At 34.2% G+C, this 26,601-nt stretch overlaps 1 protein-coding gene across 2 annotated transcripts in view; it reads left to right on the forward strand.

The window, feature by feature from the left end:
- Window positions 1-26,601, forward strand: part of LOC145668440 (thrombospondin type-1 domain-containing protein 7B-like) — a 1,268,628-nt gene that overhangs the window by 1,026,252 nt on the left and 215,775 nt on the right. Inside the window, exon 26 of one of the 2 annotated variants that reach the window (XM_081736304.1) lies at window positions 2,528-2,788. The exons of the other annotated variant lie outside the window; for it this stretch is intronic. Coding sequence (XP_081592430.1) covers window positions 2,528-2,788 — 261 coding nt within the window. The remainder of the gene's footprint in view (window positions 1-2,527; window positions 2,789-26,601) is intronic. 2 annotated transcript variants of the gene reach the window in all.

Raw genomic sequence — 26,601 nt, forward strand, 5'->3', positions numbered from 1 at the left:
TAACACTACTAAATAACAATATTGTTTATTATGGTAGCTTTTTTGTATAACGAAAGATACAAAATACAGAATGTTTCAAAAGTCTCCTTACATAAGGTAACTTTTTTATTATCAGAGTTACAACAAAATGTAAGAGGGGAAACCGTCTCCAAATATGATGTTTTCAATGTAAAGTGAAGGATTTTCTTTTTTTTAATCGGACGAGCCGTTTGAACTGTATACTCTTTATGTGCCCAATATTAAATGAAAATGCAACGTTGCCGTTTACTTGGAGGTGGATAAATTTTGTAAGAGTATGAATGGGGGCATGTTTGAAATGGAGGCTGGCCATCGACATGTTAGCATAAAAGACAGTAACTTCATTCATTTGTTGCATTGTATTTGCATTTGACATTGGGCTCATAAAGAGTGTACGGCCCAAATGGCTCGTCCGACTTAAAAAAAATCCTTTCCTTTAGATTTAAAACATCATATTTGTAGAGGGTTTCCCCTCTCACATTTTGTTGTAACTTTGATAATAAACAGAGTTACCCTATGTCAGAAGACTTTTGAGACACCTTGTATACTTATACACATTCTTTCTGTGTGTGTAAGCACTCGAAGCTAGGTAATTTCTTTCTTTTATATATATATATATATATATATATATATATATATATATATATATATATATATATATATATATATATATATATATATATATATATATATATATATATATATATATAAAAGTTAATACATCTATAATGCGAGAGGTCTCTGGTTCACCCCCAGGCCGCGTGAATTCGTTGTGGACGACATCGTGGCCGAGTTTCTTTCTCGGGGTTCTCCTTCCGCGTCCTCTTTTCACCAATTATTTCATAATCATTTATCCGAGTGCGAATCCCCGATTGGAAAACGATCACGTGTGTGTGTAGGAACATGTGTGATGGTCACAATTTCATTAGCCATGATACTAATCAGTTTCTTGTCAAAATAATTGTATGTCTTCATCCCAAATGTCTCGTATTTAGATTCTGCAAAAGCTACGCTATGCGGAGCCACTTGCTAAGAACAATGACTGAGCAAATAAATCACTGCCATTTCTATATAGTAAATTGTAGCATGTGCATTGCCTTGAAAGATACGATAAATATCTAAGTAAGTGATACTTAGAATTCGTATTACTTCTTATTTTATGCTATGAACAAAGCTTTGCGCGATATATTTCACATTTATATCGAGTAACAAACAAATATTATATTGTTTGTAGTCCTTCATGAAAATAGTTTTTCGAGCGTATGCATTTTCCGACTCGATATTCTTACACTTGTATTAGGTGTATTTTAACTCATAAAGACTCTTCAAAAATGGATCAAAACAACATCAATGATGTGATACTGAAACCACTATATACTCTAAGTAACCATGCGAGATGATTGATTGAACTACTGCCATTTTAACAATTTACTCCAATCTACTGCCATTTTTATTACGTAGCGATAATACCAGAATAATATTGCAAATTTTATTATTATTATTATTATTATTATTATTATTATTATTATTATTATTATTATTATTATTATTATTATTATTATTATTGTCATCATTATCGTCTTTAATTTGATTTTTCTTTTAAAGAAATTTATAATTGCACGTTTTCAGATGAACTCATTTGACATTCATCGAACTTAGAGTGGTGATAGGTGTCAATCTGCTTAGTACACCTGTGAAATATTTCCCTGTGCAGAAGTTATATAGATGATCAAAGTTTGGGTTCGCAGAAAATGTCTTCAGACGAACGTATCCGATCTTCATCAAAGTTGGCACAGCAGTAGGCTTTGATCTCTTTAGTAGACATGTGTAATATTTTTTGGTTTCCCAGTTATGAGCCATATATAAACAATTGCTATTTAGAATATACAATGTGATGCAAACCTGTTAAATATTGTATCGCATTCATAATGGTCATAATTATGTTAATGTAGTTTATTTTTTAAATCAGTTCATATTCTTTTATGAGCATTGTTTCTTTACTGTAAGTATTCAACATACCTAATAAATACCTAACAGATAAACTCATTTGGGGTATTAGCAAAACGTTCGGGGGCCGAAACATTATTTGCTCCCCTCCTACCTGACTGTGCTCCAAATACAAATGAGAAGCATACATGCGAATAAGTGTTCCTAGTCAAGAAGACTGATTTCTCAAGTTATTAAAGGATAAAATTTACCATGATGATGTGAACTGATCAGAAAATTCCAATTATTTTTATTAAAAAGCCACTTTCTATATTTATTACTGTGTGGAGTCGAAACTTATGAATAATATAGCCTGATAGTAATGTATCATTGAAACTTAAACCGTGCTTAATAGACAGATCGAAATTAGTCAATTAAATTTTGCGCAACTCTGTTGTCGTTCATTAATTAACGTAATACTGCGCTGGTAAGTGTTAACATTGACATTCAACAGTGGCCAGTGTTGTGAGAATATTGTTGCGTCTTTTTGCTTTTTTCGTTTCGTTTTCTTTTATCATTATAGGTGGTTGTGATGGTAAGCCGCGTCCTTGTGTGCCACCCTGTATCGCCGATCACGCCATCTGTACGTTGGATGGCCAATGTATATGTAAAGAAGGTTATGTCGCGAAGTTCCAGCCTCCACCGCCAGGAGCCTCTAGTAGCGGCAACGTTCAGCAGTCTCCGAAACCCATTCTCAAATCGTGCGAGATGACTGTGGAGAACGGCAGTCAGGATCGAACGGGTGTCAACGAGGCCGAGATTCAGTCACGTTACTATTATCCCAGTAAGTACTATTTGTTCTTTCTCTATTATCCCAGTTATTCATTGTTCCTTTTTTTTTACCATTACCAGCTTTGGCTTTTTAAATTATATACACCACAGTTTGTTTTGCAATTTTCTCACAGCACTGCCTGCTTGTAATTTTTATTTACTTTTTTTCACACCGCACTACCAGCATTAAGTTTAAATCATTTCTGTATAATTGTCACCTATTTTTGTACTCTTTTTCACAAAACAGATTTGCGCATTTTTTAAAAAAAACTTCAAGTGTTACTATTACTGTATTATTCACAGGATATATTGTGAAGCAGTGACTTTAAAAATCAACGAAGTGGTTAATTTTTTAAAACGTTTTTTAGTGTATTTTGATAGAAGACATTTAACAGATTCCCTGTCCAATACAGATGATAAACAATACTATGTACTGATTTTTTATAGCAAGCTTCAAATTTTAAAGCATCCACAAGTTCCCTGCCCATATTGTCAAACCCTGTATCAAATCAGGTTATCTTCATATTCGTTTTAGAATTTTGTGTGACTATATGGTTAGCGGGAGATCCGAGTTCGATTTCCGGTAGTAGCTCATGTTGTTAGAACACTGAATTACGCTGTAGGTCCACGTTTCAAATAGCCTTGGTGCAGAAAGGAATGTTAAACTTTATGTTAAGCAATCAACCATTTTACTTTTAAAATTAAGTAGCTACTATAGATTACTTGGTAGCTAACATATCAGTAAACAAATAGTTAAAAAAAATTGCAATATAATATACAGCAAGGTGAAAATCATAAAACACAAGATGCTTTCCATTAATTTGTCCACTCTTTTATTTGTCGGTGGCAAAATATTATGATCTAGAATAATATGTCTTTTTTATGTTATGGTTTAGAAGCTACAACCTTTAAATCGACTTAATATTAATCACTGTGATAGGCATGGCCCCGGATTTTTTTTTTTTTTTTTTTTTTTTTTTTTTTGTCGGGAGGGATCCAATACTACAAGTCACTACACATATGTAATATTGAACGGGTATTATTCTACACCCGAAAAGACGATAAGTAATTATAAAAGACTTCCACCTATATTTTCTGAAAAGAATGGTAGAACTAAATGGTTTTCAAAAAGAGAGTGCTGATGAAGTGTAGGATCAAATTTTCATATTACATCCAATACTTCCCTATTAAACAAGTATAGTTTTATTGAGAACGTATATAAATGGATGTTGAGTTAGGAAGTTTGCGGGGGAGGGATTCCGGACCCGGTGGACCCTCGTAAGTGCGCCACTGTCTTGTGACATATGATATGTGAAGAATCATAAAGTATACTAAAGTTTAGATTCGTGTCAGCAAATTTTCGCTTCGTTAATAAACCAAAAATATACTAAATACTGATGTCCCGAACATACTTATTATATAATGTATTATAGGTAAAAATAAAACTGTGATATTGTCCTAAATTTTTAAGTAAATGGTCCAAAGGAAGTTTTGTTTCACTGATGTTGCGAGTAGGTCTAAGATTTCTTAGCGGAAAAGTAGAAAAGTTGGTGGGTAGAAAATTTAAAACATAAAGTGCATTAAAACTACTTTTAATTTTTTTAAAAAATAAGACGCAATGTGGTTTTAAAAATCTTTAAATTTCTACCTCTCACTGTGCACGTGTAAAATATTTTAAAAAAAATTCTGAGCGAGTATTTCCATACTTAGCTTCAAAATATCGTGAGAATCTTGCCAATCTATAGAAAATGTCACAGAAACATTCTGTTTTTATTATGACTAATAATTTACTCTTCCATTTACTGTAAACATTGTAAAGAACAGCAGCGACGACGGGATATTGGGGATGGAGTTTTATTTCTAAATCGGGTTCTGAAACTACTACAAAAATATTCTTTGTTGCTAAAGCGTTGAAATATCTTAAAACATCTCTAAATGATTTTTCTCGTTGAAAGGTCTTATATTACTTGCCACTAGCAAGAGAATACGATGACAACTACATCGTTATTTTCAGCTCAAATACTGATATCTTATGCCTGATGGTCCGTAACAGATGTTACTTTCAATATATGTTGAAACTGTACTAAAAGACAAAAGCAGATCCATTCAACTTGCTTACTTTTTAAAACTTGTTTGATTGTTCTTTTAAGCTCAAATTATTTGTTTGTTTTAACAGTTTTCAAATTATTAGGAAAATTACTAATCTGTCACTATGACCATCATTTTTCTTAAATATAGCTAAGAATGCTTTAGTATATAGTTTTACTATAACAAGTTATTACATCTTTATTTGATATAATGAAAATATTATATCCAGTTTGTAAAATTTTAGTGCAGCCTATTTGTCTATTAGTGTTCTCGAATGCATTTTTGTGATGCTTATAATGTATTCCGTTGTCTTAATACCTGGCGTGTGGTTATTACTCACTTTTCTAAGATTGTACTGTATAATATCTTCTGATCTTGTTGTCAGTATGTGCATCCCATGCGTTTATTCATCAGAGCTACACACTCTGTTCAATGTAAAAATAAACAGTAACTAATCAGCATTATTTTCGATTCATAAATATATTGCTTGTATTAAGTATCACTATTATTTAAGAACGGTGAAATGACGTGCATGTTTGCCAGTGGTTCTATATTATTTTACCAGAAGTTTCATTTCAGGTTTTGCTTTGCGGGGGGAGAAGGAGGGATTCTCCATCGATATAAGTAGTTTAACGTTTTTCATCAGGAAATATATTATGCTTAAAATATACATCTCTAACTGAGAGAGAGGTCAATTTTTCTCTACGTGACAACCTTGAATTTTACCAAAAATATTTACTAAATACAGAGATACTTTAATTTTATTACTCTCTCTATATTCATCGACAAGTTCCTATTTTAGATTTCGTGTTGGGTAAATTTGTCCATCCATGTTGATGTTGAAAATTTCCAAATGTCTGTGTTTTCTACAAAATAATACTCATGCTTAATTTCCTTTTTCAATCCCATATTAACTATATAACTCGGCCCGCTTATTAAATTCACGTAAACACCATTCTAAGGTAAATGTGGTTAATATCATTAAGTTAAACGATTACACCTTGTTCATTTTATGACTTAATTACATCACCGTTCTCTAATTCATTTATAGAAAACATTTTGTCAAGAAATTAGATAGGTAAATGTTGAATCATCTGGAGAAAAACTTATATTTTTTCAAGTTTAACGTGCTACGATTATGCTCTGTACAGTAAAGGAAACGGTGATAATAATAATGAAGAAAATGGTGGAAAAGAAGAAAGTTGGAGGAAACGGGAGGTTACTAAAGAAAAACTCATTTTGCGCGAGCTGGGATCGAACCAGGTACCCTACGCACCATAGGTGAGCGCTCTATCACTTTTTAAAGAAGTCTTGATTCTTATTTTTCCTTTCTACCACTGTTCAGGTACACAAATACAAAAAGATAGAGATCCATGCTGCTACAGAGGAGTTCGAACCTCCAATTGGTGTCACCTCACTATCGTCAGCCTAACATTCAGACCTCTCTTCTACGCCCACTGGCTAAATTTGTGTTCTATCCCACCGGGAATCGAACCAGGGACTACATGCAGCAAAGACGCACACACCAGCTGCTAGACTAGTAGGAAGAGCACTGACCCATTGCGGCTCGAAGCAAACTTATAATAGATTTCCTAGATAACTAGTTATGAAAATGAAATTAAAAAAGGCAAGTGGTTCTGTTAAAGGTTGCTGATTAGTCAGATAGGGACGATATCTTTTTTATCTTACTATAAAATCGATATAAATTGGAAATAAAATCCAGAAAAAGTAACAATTTAAGACGGTAATCTATCTAGTTAGATCACTAAATGTCTTCCGTACTACACTGAAAAAAAAAATACATATCCGAAAATGCAAAATCCCTCCTACGTGAAAACATTTCATCTCTGAGTCTGTAAGTTGATATATGTTTTTTTTTTTCTCACAAAATTTGTTGTTTCATTACAAATTTACATCAACAAATATTCTGGTATTTCCGTCGTCCTGGTTTTGTAATTTTACGCCATGTACAATATGATTCATTTATACTTCATTTCGTTCTGTTAAACTATTCACTGTAACAAGAACTAAAATAGTGAACAAAAATATTGTATCATAGGAATTCATACTTAACCAGCAATGTCTCTAAAATTAGCATCACGTAGCTTCTCCTAGGGCATTATACTTATGTTACATCAATGATACACAAACATGAAAGACAATAAATAAATTGTTATTGTTACGATACTACACGTCGGAGATCCTTGGTTCGATTCTATCGACGGACTTTTAGATTTACGACATCTACTTCTCTGGATTATTTTTATTTTTTTTTTCATCCGAAACTTCAATTATGTAGTCTCAAGCTCCCTGAAAGCATTTCTGTATTTCTTTTTGTTTTATTAAAGATAAGTGCAATAGCAGATTCCTTTAGGCACGTTTCATTATAGTAATAGTACAAACGTGGCAGATTTGTTTTTTGTATAGTGCACACAACATATTTATTGACGACAAGAAAATAGTTTAAAATGTAAGTAGCCTTTTTATTTATTTAATGTGTATCGCTCAAATGTTTATGAATTGATAATATTTTATACTATGAAACGTATATTTTGTTTTACAATTTAGGTAGATCAACTGATTTATATCGCAGCTTGAGATATAAATTGCCATTTTTTAAAAAATTTATTCTTGATCTTTTTAACAAAAGAAAATGCCGCTTGGTCTCAATGTTACCATTACCAAAACGGAACTGATGATTTACTTTAATTGAAAATGAAATATTTGAGTTTTACGTCCCACGCTTATGCCGGTTAGGTTAAAGGAGACGGTGATGATGAGAAATGAATGAAAATGGTGGAATGAAGAAAGTGGGAGGAAACAGGAGAACCTCGAGAAGACCCACGCACACGGTGTTTATCCACCACAAAGTTCATCTGGATCGAACCCGGGACCCCAAGCATCAGAGGTGAACGCTCTACCACTGAGCCACCGTGGCCCCTTTATTTTAATTGAGTTTGATTTCTAAAAAATATTTTCTTAAAAAATATATTTATATGACAGTAGTATACATACAATACATACATACAATATATATATATATAGGCCTGCATGCACTTCATGCACTTACTACATTCTTATCACAATTTTACGTCAGGGGTGCACCCACGCGAGTTGTCCACCACGTCCGAACCTGCCCCCCCTCAAAAAAAAAAAACTTTGTAACTCGATACACATTTGCAAACATGTTCATAATAAAACTATACTTGTTTAACAGAAGAATTATTAATGTAGCCTAAAGATTTCATTACAAGATTACAGTTTATCCACACTGAGAAAAATCCGTTCTCCGGACAGTGGTATATTGTACAAATATACGGAATCCTCTTACTTATTACAAAAATCAGTATGGAGCATACGTTATCCATATGTTATATACGCACTGCCTTTAGATGTTACATCATGCCATTGGAGGATGTTTGACATCTACCAATTTTCCGTATGCATACATGCATATACTCGCATGCATATACTTGTTACATTCCTCAGCTATATGTTATATACGTCCATTTGTATGTAAGATCCTGACCACCTATGTTGTTTCATACGGAAAGCACGAAATGGAATAGATACGGAAAGTATTATAAAACATACGTGTGCTGTACGTTATGTCCAAAAACTACAGGAATTACGCATGTAACCTACGTTTTTAAATACTCCACCTACATTTTTTTTTTCTCAGTGCACACTCTCAGATTTCTTTCCTTTTTTCTTCCTTATGAAAACAATCTAGTTCTCACTTTATTTTTCTGAGAATATTCCTATAGGTAGCAATAGTTAAAACTAGTTACTTATCGTCTTTTCGGATCGAGCATAACACCGGTTCAACACTACATAGAACTTACTTGTTGCAGTATTGGACCTCACCCCCCCCCCCTCGAACTTTGTATTCCTTTCAATGAAAATTTCTGGGTGCTCGTGTGTTTCAGGTAGTATGTTTATCTGTTGGGAGTATCTGTTTCATGGTTATTTAGAATGCATATCAGCCTACAGGCGCGCACCCAGAAATTTTTGTTGGGTGTGGTTCAAGCTTTGGGAAGAGATGTTCAATACTACAAACTACTACGTCTATATAGTATTGAACGGGTATTATTTTGCACCTGTAAATAGATAAGTAATTGTAAAATTCTTCCAACTATATTTTCAGAAAAAAATGGTAGATTGGTTTTATAAGAGCAAAGGTACAGATGAACTGTGAGATTAAATTTTCATTCTACATCAACATTTCACTGTTAAGCAGGTATAGTGTTATCAGTAGCGTAGCGTGATATTCCGAAAGGGGGATGCCAAAGTTAGTCATTTGTGCGATATAGTACTACTGCAAGCAGCAATACATAGCAATTCCTATATAGGGTTATACAAACTTTAGGAGTAAGCCCCCCTAATTGGAGGTCTAGTGGGGCATAGAAAAGCGAATGCGTGGATTACGTTAGAATTTAATAACCAATTGTCTCAGCTCCTTCTTGCCACTACCGTTGTGACGAGAAAACTAGGCCCCACTTTTGTATGAACATTGTTTCCAGTATCGTTGCCTTCATTTCTTTCTCGTGGGCGGCTTTTTTCTCCACATACCACACGTCAATCTCGTTCTTAAATATATATATATATATATATATATATATATATATATATATATATATATATATATATATATATATATCGCCCCTAGAAATTTGTCATCTTGGGTCCGGAACTCAGACGCCAGTTCGTGAATATGGGCCTGAGTGTATATATCATTGAAGATGTAAATACAAAGCACTTAAACCAACTCTGGGGGCCTGTTTCTGTATCCAGATACTGAAGTCAAGGGCGCAAATCTGTCTTCAACGTTCGTGGGATGGGTAAGACTGTTCCCATAATCCTTTCCTTTTTTTAACGATGTTCAAAATATTTATGAAGTTGAAAAAAATGATGTGCAGGATTAGGGGAGCAGAGTTGTCTATAACATCGGCAGGAGGGCACATTTTAAGGCTTATTGTGGGGGGAGGGGAGAAGAGACTCATATTACAGTAGATGAATCAGATTTCTGAGGTAAACCTGTTGTACTCGTATATTATATACCAAATGATGTAGATGAAATAGTGGTATATATCATTATTACAACTCAGTGCCGTGAGCACATTCTGAAATTTGAATATATGCATAATAATAATTGACATGTTTCTACTTCTCCACAATGATGCACATTAAAATTTTAGGACATTTGTTTTATAACAATACAAATAATGACTTCCCCAAAACTATGAAAGAAAATCAATTAGGCCTATATTTGGCGCAACAATACTCTTATCTGAGCAAAATTATGATTACCACAATAGCATTATAGGAATTGTTACAGGAATTAAACAAATAGTTGAAAATAGACTACTAATAATTAATGACAATGAAATATTAAAGAACACGATCCTTTTTTAAAAATGAAACAAGTCAAAGGACATCAGTTTCCTTTGTGGCAGTCGGATAGAAATCATCATCATCATAATCTCAAATCGGATTATTGGGGGGGACAGGATTGTAGGGAACATGTTCCCCTTATGTCCCCGAGATTTGTGCCAGTGACTGAAGGGCCCTGGCACAATCTTTGCTAGTGACAGGGAGTGGTGGCTCTCTTGTCCTACCAGATCGGTGACCGTAATTCTACAGAATGCTTTAAATTTATGCCTGTGTCTGTGAGCTCCTTTACGATGAAGATTACAATTACGATGCATTTAGTTACGATTAAGGCATAACTATATTAATACTATTATTTACATAACCGGCATGCTTCAGAAATGCGTTGAACTAGCCATTTCCATTTTGTTCTATTTCCTTTATATTAGGGCTCGTACGTTCTGTTCAGAAACTATAGCTTAGTTCAAAATATATACAGTTGGAAATACTTGAATATGCCAGCGTATATCTAAAGCAAATGTAGGGTTGCAAGGGATGAGGAGGAGTGAGAAGGGAAGTATTGCGCATGCGCATTCAACAGAAAGCAGACGAAAACCCCGATGCTTTCAGTAGGCCTGGAAGCCCGAGGAAAATAGCATACGACAGGAGGAAAGACAGAAAATTTGCATCTGAGCGACGCGCATGCGTAGGTTCCTCTTGTCAAAGTAAGTCGAGAGAGCGCGCCAGAAGATTGCAGTGGAAATAATTGTGATAATTAAAAGCAAACAATTTATATATAATGAAATACGTAGGAATACTTTTTCTTATTAACAGGGGATGCCGGGCATACCGGCGTTCCCTTACGCTACGCCGCTGAGTGTTATTGAGAATGTGTGCAAATGTATGTTGAGTTATGAAGTTTTTCGAAGGTGTCCGGCCACGGTGGACCCCCGTGGATGTGTCTCTGCAGCACTAGTATAACAGTAACAACAATAATCTGCTATTTCACATCGTACTTTTTTTTTCTTTTATAAGTACAGTATATAATTAAATAAATTATCATCTCCAGCGGAATAAAAACTAGTATTTATTGTTAACGACGAATGATATACTTTTTAGAGCCATAAACATTAATATACCGATATTTATTTTTAATTTTCTCGATTACTATGCATGGAAATTTATCCTCAGGTCGATCTTCAAGCTACTAGTATATATCATTAATGTTACTATGTACCGTCATCTTGCTGGTACAATGACGGTATACTTCAGTGTATCAGTATAACCTCAATAATTGCCATGGTATTTGTACAGCATCATTTTCTTTTTTTAGGTTTACAGACAAATTCATTTTCCTCATTTTTTTCTCGAAAACTACGCATGAGATTTCACAATCACTTATGCCATTTATTTTAACTTAATGATATCTATCAATTAGTGTATATTAAATCTTTGGACATTTTTTGTTAAAAGTTAATGATTTCGTGAAAGTTTATGTTTAAAAAAATCATACTGCATACGTTTTACAGTTTCGCATAGAATTTTGAGGAGCGAAATGCCCCCTGTTTTTGCTCTCTCATAGATCCACCTCTGAACATATGAGGTAAAAAAAGAGATACCGTTGTTTTGTTAAATTCTTTTTGTGTCAATTGTGTTGGCTAGTTTACTGTTTTTAGCCCCTTGTTTTTTAATTATTTTTAAAGTACAGCAATAAAATTTAATTGCTTTTAAACAAGATTGTTATAGCTTGTCTGTGCTCTGAATGTTTATCCAACCACAATGTTAATTGGAACACCACCAAATTAACAAATAACGAAGTTTCTCTCCAAACAAATTAAAATAAAGTTTTTTTTTTTTTTTTTTTTTTTTTTTTTTTTTTTTTTTTTTTTTGCTCTTCCTGTTAAACGCCGAAAACTGTTTTACCATTTTAATGCGTATTTTTACAATGTATCCGTTAAAAGCTTGCCTCAATTTCCCTGTTTTAATTAGGTTTTCTGGCTTCAAAATGCAAGTATTGTAAGTCTTATAGAAGAGATATGTCAGTCCTTCCGTCTGCGATTACAGGTATCAAAGCAACAATGATAGGAGATAAGGAGAAACGATTTTTTTTTTTAAAAAAAAATATATGAATTCAGTGTCCGAAGAGTAGGTTTTATCTCGTTATTTAAGCCGAAAGTGGCAGAAATCAAGTATGGCAAACCAGAAATGATATATAAAAATAATTTCTAGTTTCAACCTTGATCACCATACAGCAGAAACGGTTATGGCTAGCGAGATTTTTTCTAATCGATTCAGCATCACAAGAATGTGTAGAGCTCCCTCGTGGCTAACCGGTTAGCGCAGGCACCTTTGGCGTGGGAGACCCGGATTCGATTTCCTGCGGGAACTCATGTGAGTCGGATTCCATGTTAAGCTGTAGGTCCCTACATCTTAAATAATGTCGCTGCTGAAAGGGACGTTAAACTGAAAATGAAATGAAATCAAATCCAAAGCAAAAATGTGTACCATCTCCATCGTTAGCATTATACTAAAAACCGAAGGCGGTAGAAATAAATTTCAACTTCCGGTTTGACTATTTATCTTCAAAGAAGTAAAAGGATGTGGTATGCTATGGATTCATGCCTCAAGAATAAGTCTTACCTCAACCCTTATCCCGTCATTCAAACAGGAAGAGGTGGAAATTACGAATTGGGGTTCAACACTGATAATCATAAAGCAGACTTTCCGTTTTTGTGTGCCACATATTTCCATGCGCTATATCATGAAATTTTAGTGTTTAAAAATAAAATTTATCTCATCCTGATTGTCAAAAAGTCTAGACTTCGTGCGAGACATTTTACTTTTTTAAGATGCAGCTTTTAATGTGAAGTTAAAATCAATTTTTAAATAGACTGTAGCAGCAAACGACAGCACCAATGCTCCATTCCACATGTAGATACTGACATAATACTACAGAGAAGTAATCAGAAAGTAAAGTTATTTGTTATTTCATACAACCAATACAGCCAGCAGTTGCTACATGCAATTGCTTTTTTTTTCCCCTCCATATGGGTTGAGGCACTTGTCGCATCGTGGGGTGAGTTCGAAGATTCCCTCCTGGTAAAATTTATGTCCTTGCGTGTTGAGCCACGTTGTCATTAAGTGTTTTATCCTCTCATCTGAAACGAAGCGACGACATCCTACATGCTCCTTCAAGTGCGAGAACAGATGAAGTCGCTTGGAGCAAGGTCCGGGCTGTAGGGAGTGTGATCCAAGAATTCCCAGCAAAACTGTTTCAAGAGCGTGGTTGTCTTCTGGGCTGTATGTGTTAGCCGCAGACTTTCGATACCATTCGACGACACACTGACAAGACGTTACTTTCTCTACGTAAACCTCTACCAGTTGCCTGTGAATTTCAGCTGCAGTTACGTGTTTCGTCCACAGAAACCAAATAACTGAGCGGAATTCTTTGCGAGACCAGTTTTCCAAGCGAGTTGCCATTTATGTTTACCTACAACTAGCACCATAGGTGGCGACTGGCTGAAACTCTGCACAGTTGCCAACTCCATATAGTAAAGTTACCGCACACTCCTCAGTCCTCTTTAACAGACATATCGGCCTTGTGACCTTAGTCTATGATCCTCCGTCGTATATAGAAACTTATAATTTTATACTATTGTAATTTACATTATCGTCATAATTTAAATGGTATTCTAGTATTATAATTTATGTTATAACAAAAATATCTAATATGTGTATCGCGATGCCGTAAGTGTCCTAGAAAAGGCCAATCAAAACATATTGGGAATCTCTGCCATGCAGAAAAACGGTAATAGATGTAGAGATGCTTTGTTCTAATCCCCATTCCCCTGGGTACGTCCCTGCTGATGCGGTATCTCTTCGTGATTAGGACAAATATTGAAGAAGAATATAATAACAACTTGATGATCTCCTCACTAGTCTATTCACTGATGCACTTTTCCTGTATACATGTCCCAGGTTTGATTCCAGTATACTCAGTGTCGTGTCTAGAAGGTAAAACTGGGGAGTGGCCAGAACCCAGGCTATGACAAGTATATCATGAGTTTACGCAAATTATTTTAATTTGAAATTCGTTTACGCACTTCTTTCACAGGAACTAGGAATATCTAATGCTTCGAAAATTTTCCAATAAAGAACAAAAGACAACGTTTACTATTAACTTTCGAAAGTATATAGATAATATTTGAGTTATTTTTGTCACTCAAAGACTGGGGGCCTAACCCCAGCCCCGAGCTAGATACGCCACTACCAGAACCAGAAGTGGCAAAAATTTATTTCACTTCCAGGTTTCAATATTTATTTCCATGGAGTAAACAGATAATAGGAGGCGACAAACTGATTTTTAAAATATATAGAGATTCGGGGTCCGAAGAGTAGATTACATATTCGATCTTATCCCACTATTGCAATCGGAGATGATAGATTTGTGACGTCCGTTTTAATATTCAATCATTTTTGTTTGGAAGTCTATCGTACTATCAATGTAATATACAACTACCTTGCATTTTTTCCTATGTAAAAGTATCTAAGTAAGAAAGTCGATTCTAACTTTATAACATTATGAAGTACAAAGATCAACAAATATCATCTTCTCTTTTATATCAATTTATTATTTTCTTTTCTGTTTAATGCCATATATTACACAAGAAGAAAAGGTGAATATAGGTAAAATAATAGTCATAGAAATAGATACAAAAAATACTGATAAAACAATAACGTAATTAAAAAGAAAAGTTTCATTTTGTTAGATTACAGGGAACGACTGGCAAATGTAATGCCAAATTACCTTACTGAAAATCCTTTATTAACCCTATATTCATAATAAAAAAGGTAGATATAAATTATTTCTGGTTTCAAGGTCGATCATCATGCAACAAGAACAAGGTAATAGATACTAACAAGTGTTTTTAGGGCCGGAGGGAATGAATTCAGTGTTACAACAATAGGTCTTATTTCTGTCCTTAACCTTCTTCTAAAGCCGGAAGTAGTAGAAATGTACTACCATTTCCCATTTCAATATTGCTTTCCACACCTAAAAAAAGACTGTAAGAGATAGAAATATGTGGCTTTTAATATGGATTCAGCACAGGCACGCGTCCAGGAATATTTGTTGGGAGGGGTCCAAAATTTTTAGGCTACAACTAGCTGAACCTGCGCTCTCTACACAGCGCATCATTCGCATATGAGCATAAATCTCCTTCTCATTCCTCACAACATATGTACATGTCCCTTTACAGACACAAGTGAAAGACGTCTTGATTTAAAAAATCGGCAAGGGGTATCATAAAGGGGAGATTTTTTCGATTATTTTTTCTCAATATCTCGCACCGTTTGCAAGATTTGAGCCTTCTTCTGGTTGGAGTTTCTAATTCATGTATGACCAGTGTTTTCTTTCTTCCTGCATGCAGTATGTAATAAGCAAATACATTACATATACAATTAATTATAATGTCAGTTATATATGGTGTTCATTGGGTAAAACACATTAAAAATAAAGATTTATCTTAAAGACTCGAGAAATGGTTATCCTTCCTTTTTCACTATTATTTGGCCATGGAATAAACGCCTGAGACATATACAACCCAATATACAACATTGTGGTGTTGGAATGTATAACGCATAGGATGTGATGCTTTAGTTTTTTTCTTTTTTTAATTTCAACGCTTCCAGCGTACCCTAAAAATATAATAAAGAAATAATGGCCATGTTTTTTTAAATGTTCAATTAGAACTGGACAATCTACGCAAAATTTCCAATCGATCAGTGAAAACGTCATCTTTGTAGAGCCTGTAGTTTCCGAGATATCATTGTCGAAAGGATTGACCACAAACATATAAACATACTTTAAAATAACTCGGAAAATGGAAGCACAATTCACATGCATTGATTTTAGAGAAGGCTTATTAAAATACAAAGGTTTTGAACAATAATTTTATATCATAAACTTTATGAAAAAAATATAGTTAACTAATTTAGACTAATTAAAGTACAAACACTTAAAATGTTTGTCTCTGTTAAACGTGAAATCACGCACAATCGTAGATGAAAGATTTGAATGCCAAAGTTATAGGTTGGACCTCAAGCGCTTTTAATTGATATTGTAGCATTTTAATAGATAGATACTACAAGATACTATGTCTATGTTGTATTGAAAGGGTGTTGTGCTACACCTGAAAAAACGGTAAATGACCGTTAAGTACTGCCACTTGCATTCTCAGAAAAAATAGTAGAATTAGTAAATTGACAGTAAATTTACATAAATGTAGGAATTTCGGGAGTTCGAAGCCCCAAGACCCATTGCACCAAATACGTCCCCGATTAGGTGGTATCTCTTAGTGATTAGGACTATTATAGAACAAGAATACAATAACAACTTCATGATCTCCTTGCTCTAGTGACTGGGGATGGTGCGCTTTTTCTGTATAAATGTCCCAGGTTCGATTCCAGGTAAGAGAAGATTCAAGTTAACTATAATGGTTCAGATTCCACCTTCAACTATAGTTCTCGTCCTATATAGCATCGCACTGCTGACAAACGACCTAAACACAAATCAATCAAATTAATCAATCAATCAATCAATAATTTCATGCAATCTATTAGAGAGGGACAGAGAGAGAGAGGTCAGCTGCTGCTGTAATTGAGCTTTAAGAGCCTTGTATCTTGTTTTGATGCCTGCCTCTACCACTGATTGTGAAATGTAATTAACTACAGTCAAACGTTCATTAGCGCTAACGCAATGAACGGCAGCCCAGAAAATAAAAATAAAAATAAATTTCGGACAACCGCATCATTTACCACATGACCAAAATCGATTCGGATGTTTCCCGTCCCTTTCCGCCGCTTCTGGTTTCGACATGTAAGCAATTCCGTTAGACTTGAGCAAAAACTAAAAAATGTCTGAGATACCAACTATCCTGATTTAATTTCCTAAGAATGAACACACGAAGGAAACAGTTCGAAGAAGAGAAGAAGATAATATAAGGAAGACAAAAGGTCATTTTAATTCTGCAAAGAAAATATATAATTGAATGTAGAGAGGGGAAAGAGAGAAAGGAAGCATTTCCTCGATTTAGGAGCTTAGAGAAAGTATTGCATGTCATTTTCAGCTAAGTTGCATGACATTCTATCAACCAGAATGCACATTTTTCTTATATATAACTAGCTGAAATGTCAGTTCTCACAGTGCAAATGGATTTATGAAAAATATTTCAACCCCATATCCTTTTTGGATATTCATTTAAATAAATTTGCTACAATAAAAACTCTTAAAATACTATATTTTAGGAATACGTTTTCAATCTTGTCTTTCCTTTGGATGACCCCTTAATCAAGGAGACAAGATAAAAATCCAACTGGAAGTAGGTACTCGTATTAACTAAATTCTAAAATTCATTTTAAACAACTCAGTAGTTTCTTGTGAAACGATCACAAACAACAGATGGTGCTGATTTCAATGTGAAGAAAATGCTCCCCTTCCCCTTCCATCTTAAAACTTGAAATTTCTAAAACGCTGGAATAGGGATCCTCTTGTTTTTAGTGAACTTTTTAGATGCTGAAATTAATCTTCCAAATTTTACGCTCTCTTGAGATACCGTGTTTTTCGCATATATTTTAAACCCCTTCTATCCCCCGCAGAGTACGTCCTTTAATGAAAGCAACATTACAAAAACTTAGAGGTAGGTACTTTGATCCAAAATTAATTTTAAACAGTTCAAAGTAATGCGATCAGGAAAACAGATCAAAGTACCATTTTCAATGAGAACAAAGAATTTATGGAAAATTCCCCTCAAAACAGGAATTTTCTAAGACAATGGAGCCTAGGTCCGTTTGTTTTTAATGAGAAGTTTGTATAGCAAGTTCATGTTCCCAACTTGGCACGATCTGAAGTAAACAATTTTTTGCATAAATTTTAATCCTGCTTCCCCTTAGAACATGCATATTAATCAGAGTGATATGACAACACATTAGTTCGAGGTACTGTATGTGATAACAATATTCCAAAATTTACTTTAATCAATAGAGCCGTTTTCCCGTAATTCAATCCCACACATCATCCCTTTTATTTATATATGTGTCAGAAAATTATAGACATGCGATAAACGAAATATTATTGCAATTAGACCTATTATCATAATTCATTACAACAACAACTTTTGTAACAAGAAACAGTATATCACAGTCTTTCCTTCAAGACAGAACGGTTATCTTTCAATACCACAAGCACTAGTAAACTGTTCAGTGATAATTATTTTCAATCTTTCCCCTTTAGGGCAATCTACCTTAACCCATCCACTACGAACTACATACCATACTGGAGACTGGCATAATTGATGACATAGATACCTTGGGTACTTTGACATTCATGATCCCTTCAGACACGCTGGGCTTGCGTGGATAATGTTCATCAGCTAATTTTCTTGTCCGATCGAATTTGCTAACGAGACACATAATGTTGGCCCGCGTTAGAACTGGCTTGTAGAATCTCTGAACAAACTGGGGACTTTATCTGAAAGCTACTTGTCTCGCAATATGCGTTATATAAATGGTTAATTATCATCAAGAAGAAGCACTAGAATAGTAGTAAATATCATTTCTAAATACTAATTCTGATACCTTTAACTTAGCATGGTTTTATGTTATATGTAATTTTAAAGCGTTTGATATTGAAAAATTTCATACTCACTCTAGTACGAGCAGTTTTGAGATATAGGTTCCTATCCTGTACTGCCTCATAGGTTAGTTCTCGTAGAAGTAATTTTACAATGGCTATTCTCTCCTCTTTATTAAACTTCTTCTCGTCTAGTGATGCACCTGCAAATCATAACAAAATTAATGTTAATGTCATAACTATTGGAACCCATCCATATTACAATACCCAAAACATGACAAGATCACAATTTCGCAGAAATAGATGGATTACATAGAATGCTTTTACGAAGACAATGATTGATATATTAAAAATAACAGTTATGCTGTGCCCAACCAAGAGAAGAGGTTGTCAGAATTTATGGTGGTAATTTCTTGATACAATTACTATCTTATAGAGAAATTCTTTAAGTATAATCGAATCTTGTATTCCATTAATTTAAAAGAATGACAATTCCAGTCAACAAAATTTGACTATTGGCTTTGCCAATGGAGGTAAATCAAGATCAGCTCGAAACTTTCAAACAACAGAAAGATTGATTATACGTATAGTTTGAAAGATATTTGCAAAATATTTTTGTAAAACTACTAGGTTATTGTTTTATCAAAATATTTGTCCTGCAAAGATTTCTAAAATGCTATATTACTCGATCCACTTCTGCTATGTAAAGGTTTTCAGTTGTTTCCATCTACTTGTTGAGATATGTTATCTTCTTATAGTAATAGAATATCAGTTTCGGTGTTTCAAAAAATACAAATCTTCGATTGAGATTTAATTGTAGGTCAATTTCTCAAATTTTCTTTATTGACGCCGTTTTAAATAGAAGTTACATCGTAGTTGCATCAAAATGTTTCCTTTACGAAGATCTTTCCAACAACGTCTTACTTCCTTTCTAATTTCCTTTCTAATTTAAGGTTTCTAAATTGATCCTTTTACATCCCTGTGAGGACGCACCTGGTCGAATTTACTTAGCTCAAAAAGAGACAGACTTGTTTTGATATGTTTCACAAATATAATTTGAGTCTGAGGTAATAGAAAGTGCCTATAGTGATGGGATAACCAGTATGTACTACATTGGATCATTTAGCTTTTATTTTTAGACAAAACACTAATACCGAGTGGAAGGAGACAGAAAAAGTAGAAGAAAAAAATGTTTTGAAGATAAATTATTTTTTCAATATATACCATAATATACTTTCCTTTTACATTTTCAAGTCAAACCTAAACTAAATTAAATCGAAAAACAAAATTATTCTGGAGTTCGCTTCTTCTTTTCTCGACTTGATAGCAAACGAACAAAAAAAGAAAAAAGGAAAAGATAAAGAAAAGAGGAACTGTGAATATTTCACAACCTCGCTTTTCTTTGTTCTTCATTACCCCATTACAAACATGAAAATGGAATAATAGAGTAGGTACTTAAAAATTAAAACACTAATCTCTGTTGTGTTTTTCTTTGGTATTTTTTTTTATTTTCTACATCACGTTACAATGCAAAAAAGAAAGAAAGAAAAACAGGAAAAATGGAATACAGAATACGTAATGATCAAAGGTTTAACTTTATTGAATTTACGAAAATGGGTCTGGAATATTTAATAAAAACGAATTTGTACTATTAAAAAGACAGATAAAAATGCTATTCCATTAGTATATATATATAGATGTACTGAAGGCTTGTTACTCAAACATATGAACATGAAAGAATATTAGGCATGGTGGTTCAGTGGTAGAGCATTCACCTCTCGTGCTATATGGGAAAAACCATTATCTTTATGAGTTTTCTCGGGGTTCTTCCGTTTCCTCTTACATCTTCATCCCACCATTCACTTCATCATCCGTCTCTTTTAGTCTAAAGCATGGATTCTCAACATGTGGTACGCGAGACGCTGTTGGTGGTATGTACGACTTATGGCAGTATTGTTTAATAATATGCTTTGGAAAAGGTTGAGAAACCCTGGTCTAAAGGGTATAATCACGGGACGTAAAACTATGTAGAAACTTCATTTCATTTCATAAAAGAATGTTTCAAGTTATTTAGAGATTTGTTCTCTGTTCAATCCTCATTTTCCCAGTACTTTCAAAATACCACACCTGACAATTCATTATTCACTCTATAATAGTCTAGTAATCAAGAGTGTCATTTGGGGCTCCAAGTTGGGAGGGTAATTACCTCCCCCTGAGTTTGAGTTTTATAGACATTTTAATCAGTAGGATCATAATATAAACCAAACCACTTGTCATAACAGCCGTTTGTGGACCTGAGCCGCTCCAACGCTATGTGTTAGCAACTTGCTGAACTACCTCCAGCCTAGCGGCGAACAGGCATATCAGGAGCTTTTTAGAACTAATGCCCGTCATGTCTTTTATTCACGTGACTCCAAAGTTTACCTCACTACGCTGGGTGAACGTCGAAAAGTGGGAAGCACCGGTCGGGAATCGAACTCGGGACCACGCGGACGTAAGTACAACGCTCTAACCACTATAGACTATGGTATCCTCAAGGATAATAATATACCAATGAAAAATGTTAAATATGTTTACATCAGGGTGTCTTATCTCCCCAAGCAAAATCTGAAACGATGTTGACCCCTACTATTGTGCCTGTGAAGTGTTAATTTATCTATCGTGATTTTTTTCACTGGTTAATAAGGACTTATATAGGGTTACCAGGCGTTCAGCATTTTACACTATTTTCCTCTGCTATATGAGGGTTGTATAGGATGCATATTTGTCCTGTATTTGCTTACTAGTACTGACTTAAAATTTTTAACCATGCCAAAAATTCTATTCTCACTATGTTTCACGGCTTCATGGAAAGCACACTGATAGTGATGTGCTGAACTTTCTGAATGCCTCTTTCAGATGAGCAAGTAAGTACGCGTAGTGCACAATTCCTCAGAATAACAGTTACAGCTGCCGAAAATTCAATATCTCAGCACACAATTCGAATGCAGAACGTATATATTTCATTAGCAAATGAACAGTGGAGTAAATGTTGCAAGACAAACAGTGGCTGAGAAATGTCAAATCAACGTATGAATATACTAATAACAACACTTGGTGTTAGAAAGTTCCTTATGAAGTGCACGAAGTGTCTATTAATCAAAATGGTCAAATAATCAAGGGTACTGTTTAAAAACGTGTAGTTAATGTTTTTTTCAAGGCCAAAATTAATTTCGTATTGAATGTATGTGCAACAATCTGCTTCAGTTTTTTTAACGTGCCTCCTGCATTTACAGTGGACAAATATGGCAGTCCTAGACTTAAACAACTTTTTGGTCAAATTGTGTAATAAGAAATAGTGTTTCTTGTATACTCTTTGCTTTATAGTACTTCTGAAATTCTAAACTAGGCATTTTTAAACAGGAGAAAGTTAGAGCACTACGAAATATAATGCACGCTTTATAGAGCAAGTTTATTATTTACATCTTTCAAAATGCAGTACTTTTCAGTATTTGATAGTCATACAGTTGCAGTTTCATAGATAATGTTTTGGTATGATCAAATATATACAGTAATTTGGCATTAGCTATACAAAAATGTTAAATTCTATACGTGTGTCGAAAGATTTTTATTATACAGTTGGTATGCTAAAAACTGAAGAATATTAGAAAACACTGTACTAAGCTGTTATAGAGACGTTTTGAAAACGAAACAGAAAATGAATCCATATAGAAAGCTTCTAAATATTTGGTCCATATCATACGCGGAACACAGTATGCACACAAAAGTATTCCAACAAAGAATGTTTCGAAGTATCATTATATTACAAGCGGTGATAATGATTAGAAATAATGTAAGTAAAAAGCTAATAGTCACCGCAAGAAACATACCTCATCACTAGGAAGTAAGTATTTTCGAAGAACATCGTCTTCATCGTCAGCCTAGGCACACTTCAAAAAGGATTTAAACCATAAAAAGAATTTTAAATGTCTAATTCTAGTGACAAGAAGATTTTTACTCCATACATTTTTAAAATTCTTTTTACGGTTCAAATCCTTTTTGAAGTGTGCCTAGGCTGAAGATGAAGACGATGCTTTTCGAAAATATTTACTTCCTAGTGATGAGGTATGTTTCTTTCGGTGACTATTAGCCTTTTACTTACATTATTTCTAATGTTTCAAAGTGATTAGGTGAAAATACCAAGTTAAGCTGTTGTTCCGCCTTACATCATGCAAGTAAGTTATGGAGGAATTACGTTGAATGATATAATTTTAAAACTAGTGTATACTAACAATACATCGAAGCAGTTGTTATTTACGCTTTATTATTGATAACAAACAGCCAAAACAGGATAGCCATGTCTATAGAATCTATTCATTCGAAATGTTCGATACAAAACGCTTAATGTAGTACACTAAAGGTTGGGGAATGAGTGCTCTCCTATTAATCTAAAAATAAACTGACGAAATTGTATACAGTTTTTAACAATTTATGCAACAGGTTATTTTCACTTTGAGAAAACAATTTGTTCCCCCAACGCCTTCGGTGAATCTGAAAAGTACTTACACTCTTGTAATATCTCTTGGCGCTAGATATGGGCAGCACAGCTACCGACAACTATTAGCCTGACTGTGAACTATTAGGAGCGGGACTGACGATTGAGGCATCTGTTTTTTTTTAATAATAAGACTTTATTAAAATTTATTTGACAAATTAAAATCTTGTGAGATGGAAAAATACTTTGATTTTAGTACAAAGCGTACTTATTGACTATTTCGGCATTAATTGATTTCTGAGAATACGACTTAATTCTTTTGCCGTTTATTTCTTCTACATATACTGTACGTTGTTGACAATATTTTTACGCGTTTCTGTAGCTCTTAACTCATATTGCTTTCTAACCCATGTCACTTCATTTGATATCACGAACGAGCTTTCAATCTTGTGATGGGAAAACACTTTGATTTTAGTACATATGTAGCTTACTTATTGACTATTTCGGCATTAATTGATTTCTGAGAATACGACTTAATTCTTTTACCGTTTATTTCTTCTACATACATTGTAGGTTATGTAATTATTGTTGACAGTATTCTTAAGAGTTTGTGTAGTTCCAAAACCGAGCGCTTGACAACCCATCGTCACTTCGTTTGATGTCACGTACGAGGCCTCAAAATTTATATGTATATATGTAAAGTTGAGAACAGTTTCTAGTCCTGTTATTTCCAGTTTAGAAGCGTAGAAAGAAAGCATGAAAGTGCCAATTTCTGGGAGACTGTTTTTCCAGATTAAAGGAGATCTTACTAAATAATTATTCATTACCTTCATTTCAAATTGAACATTGGATATATAAGTATGTGTAGCGTTAAATCAACGAATGTACATGGATACTTGTAAAATAGACAAAGTAAAGACAGAAGAAGTTTGGGAACCAAAACGGTCAAATGGAACAATTAACGTTATGCGTCGAGAAAGGTCAGAAATGAAAACATTTAGAAGGAAAAAATAGCATACATTGTCTTTAAATCCATGATAATTTTTCATATCGATTTTATGCACATTTTATCAAATATGGCTCTAGTATCATCCCTATTGCTTTTTTCTGACCATTTCCTTTCTCTTTTTTTTATCGTGACTTCTCTGTGTGATGGTTATTCTCTGTGTGTTTAATTTCCAATTTCTCCTTTCAATTCTATTTCTCTTTTGACGAGAGTTTGTTCCTGCATCCCTTTGATTTCTGAAAATGGAGGGAAAAGAAGAAGAAAAAGAAGTTTGAATTAAAAATTTACAAGTTCAGATGCTATAAAATGGAACTGAATCCCAATGACCCTACTTCTATCCCCAAAATCCGATTATACCTTTTCGTCTCTCTGTGTGGCGACTTCATTGCATTTGGAAATGGTAAGATGGGCCTTTTTTATCTGCTTCTCTCTCTCTCTCTCTCTCTTTTCTGCTTCTCGCGCTCTCTCTCTTTCTTTCTGTATCTAAATTCACTAGTGACCTCTAAGAGAGAGGGGAGAGAGAAAGAGCAAATCAGGTAAGGCAGCAGACGAGTTGAAGATAATTCAGTTGTAAAGAGTTCTTCTTCAGAACTCTCTCTCCTAACCAATTGATCGATGCAGAAATGAGGAAAACTCTAGCACACTTATCCCCTCTTTCTCTCTCTCTTCTTTTCCTCGTATAAGATTGACATGAACTGAAAGCTAACAGGATACAAGGCAATTAAGATCAACATAATTTAATAGTTGTAAAATGTGATTTTAGTAAGTAGAGTTCGCGCTGGGAGTGTATAAAGGGCATAGACCATGGATCAGGAAATAAACACTGGCTTTTACATAATCGCAAGGAAAAGGGCTGAACACTTTGAAATGAATTTTGTGTATATAATTACCACTTGGATTATATAAGGTAAAGGTAATTATGGTTAGAAGTTATTCAATGCAATGATGATTTCAAAGGGTGACCGAGAGATTTCCTAGCCGTAGCCTTATCTCCTGTTGATTATTAGTACTACTTCTCACCCCCAGTGTATTGAAATTCTTCCCAGGAGAAATCATTTGAAATCAGCACTAGTTCGACGCATCTCCATCTGATCGAACCCAGGACCACGTGACTTAGGGACAGTATCGTACTATACTAACAAGGTAGGCTTGGATTTTGCAGGGATAACAGAGAGAAGTGTGCGGGATTCTAAGTTCAGAGAGTGTACAAAACGCATTCTGTGCTGACAAACATGAAGAAACCTATTGTTGAAATATTATTCTTGTTCTCTCTATATGACGAGTTATATATCCATGCAGTCCCAACATTTAATATGATTATACATAGCATGATTTACATTAGGTTATAAACAAAATGTGATAATAGTAATGTGTTTATATGGTAACTTAAGGTCAATTTTTTATTTGACAATTACATTCTAACAGGATAGAAATAGACCAGGATAATTTAACTACCGTGCGGTAACTGTATAAATAGCGTATCGTTAATATACAGAACCACGACGAAGTTAACTCTTCAATTGCTAAAGGGCATCATTTTGTACAGTCAGCTTTTATCCACCATTTCGTTTGGCTCAATTAGCTATCTACAATACATAATTCCACTTCTACATCTATGACTTGACATTAAAAATCATACAAATGAAACAAGAAGAAAAGAAGGAAAAAAGATTGTTCTCTACAACGTGAACACGATGACGTTTCATTTTTGTTATTATCATTATTTGAAAGATACTTAGAATCAAATGCCAAAACCAACATGGATGTCCTAAGGGTAATTGAAGGAAAGCATTATCGTGAAAACAAAACGTTTACGACGTTTCTATTTCATGGTTTCTTTGTAGTTGCTTTGCCCTAAAGCACTTTCATATATGTAATGGAAACCCCACATACATACGATATAGGTTTGAATTTCAGTGTATTCTCATATTCTACTATTGAAAGTTGATGCTGTATATAAAGGGAACCTATCCTCCCATCGTATGTGGCACTTCCCCATTAACGAACGTGTCTACAAGCGGGAAGGGCTTCAATATACAATATGCGTCTTTGAAATTTGAAAAGTGTCGAGAAAAATCATAATTGAAATAATTAAACCAGTAACTAACATGGAGAGAGGCACTATCATTCAGTGGTAAAGCCCTCAGATCTTATGTAAGATGCTTTTCGTTCTATCTCAAGCCATATGAATAAAAGGAAAACATCGTATACTTTGTTTTCTCCCGTTTCTTATTGTTTTCCTCTTGTTCTCCCGTTTCC

Source organism: Thermobia domestica, chromosome 13 (genome assembly GCF_964235325.1).
Source record: "Thermobia domestica chromosome 13, izTheDome1.hap1.1, whole genome shotgun sequence".
NCBI classification, from domain to species: Eukaryota; Metazoa; Arthropoda; class Insecta; order Zygentoma; family Lepismatidae; genus Thermobia; species Thermobia domestica.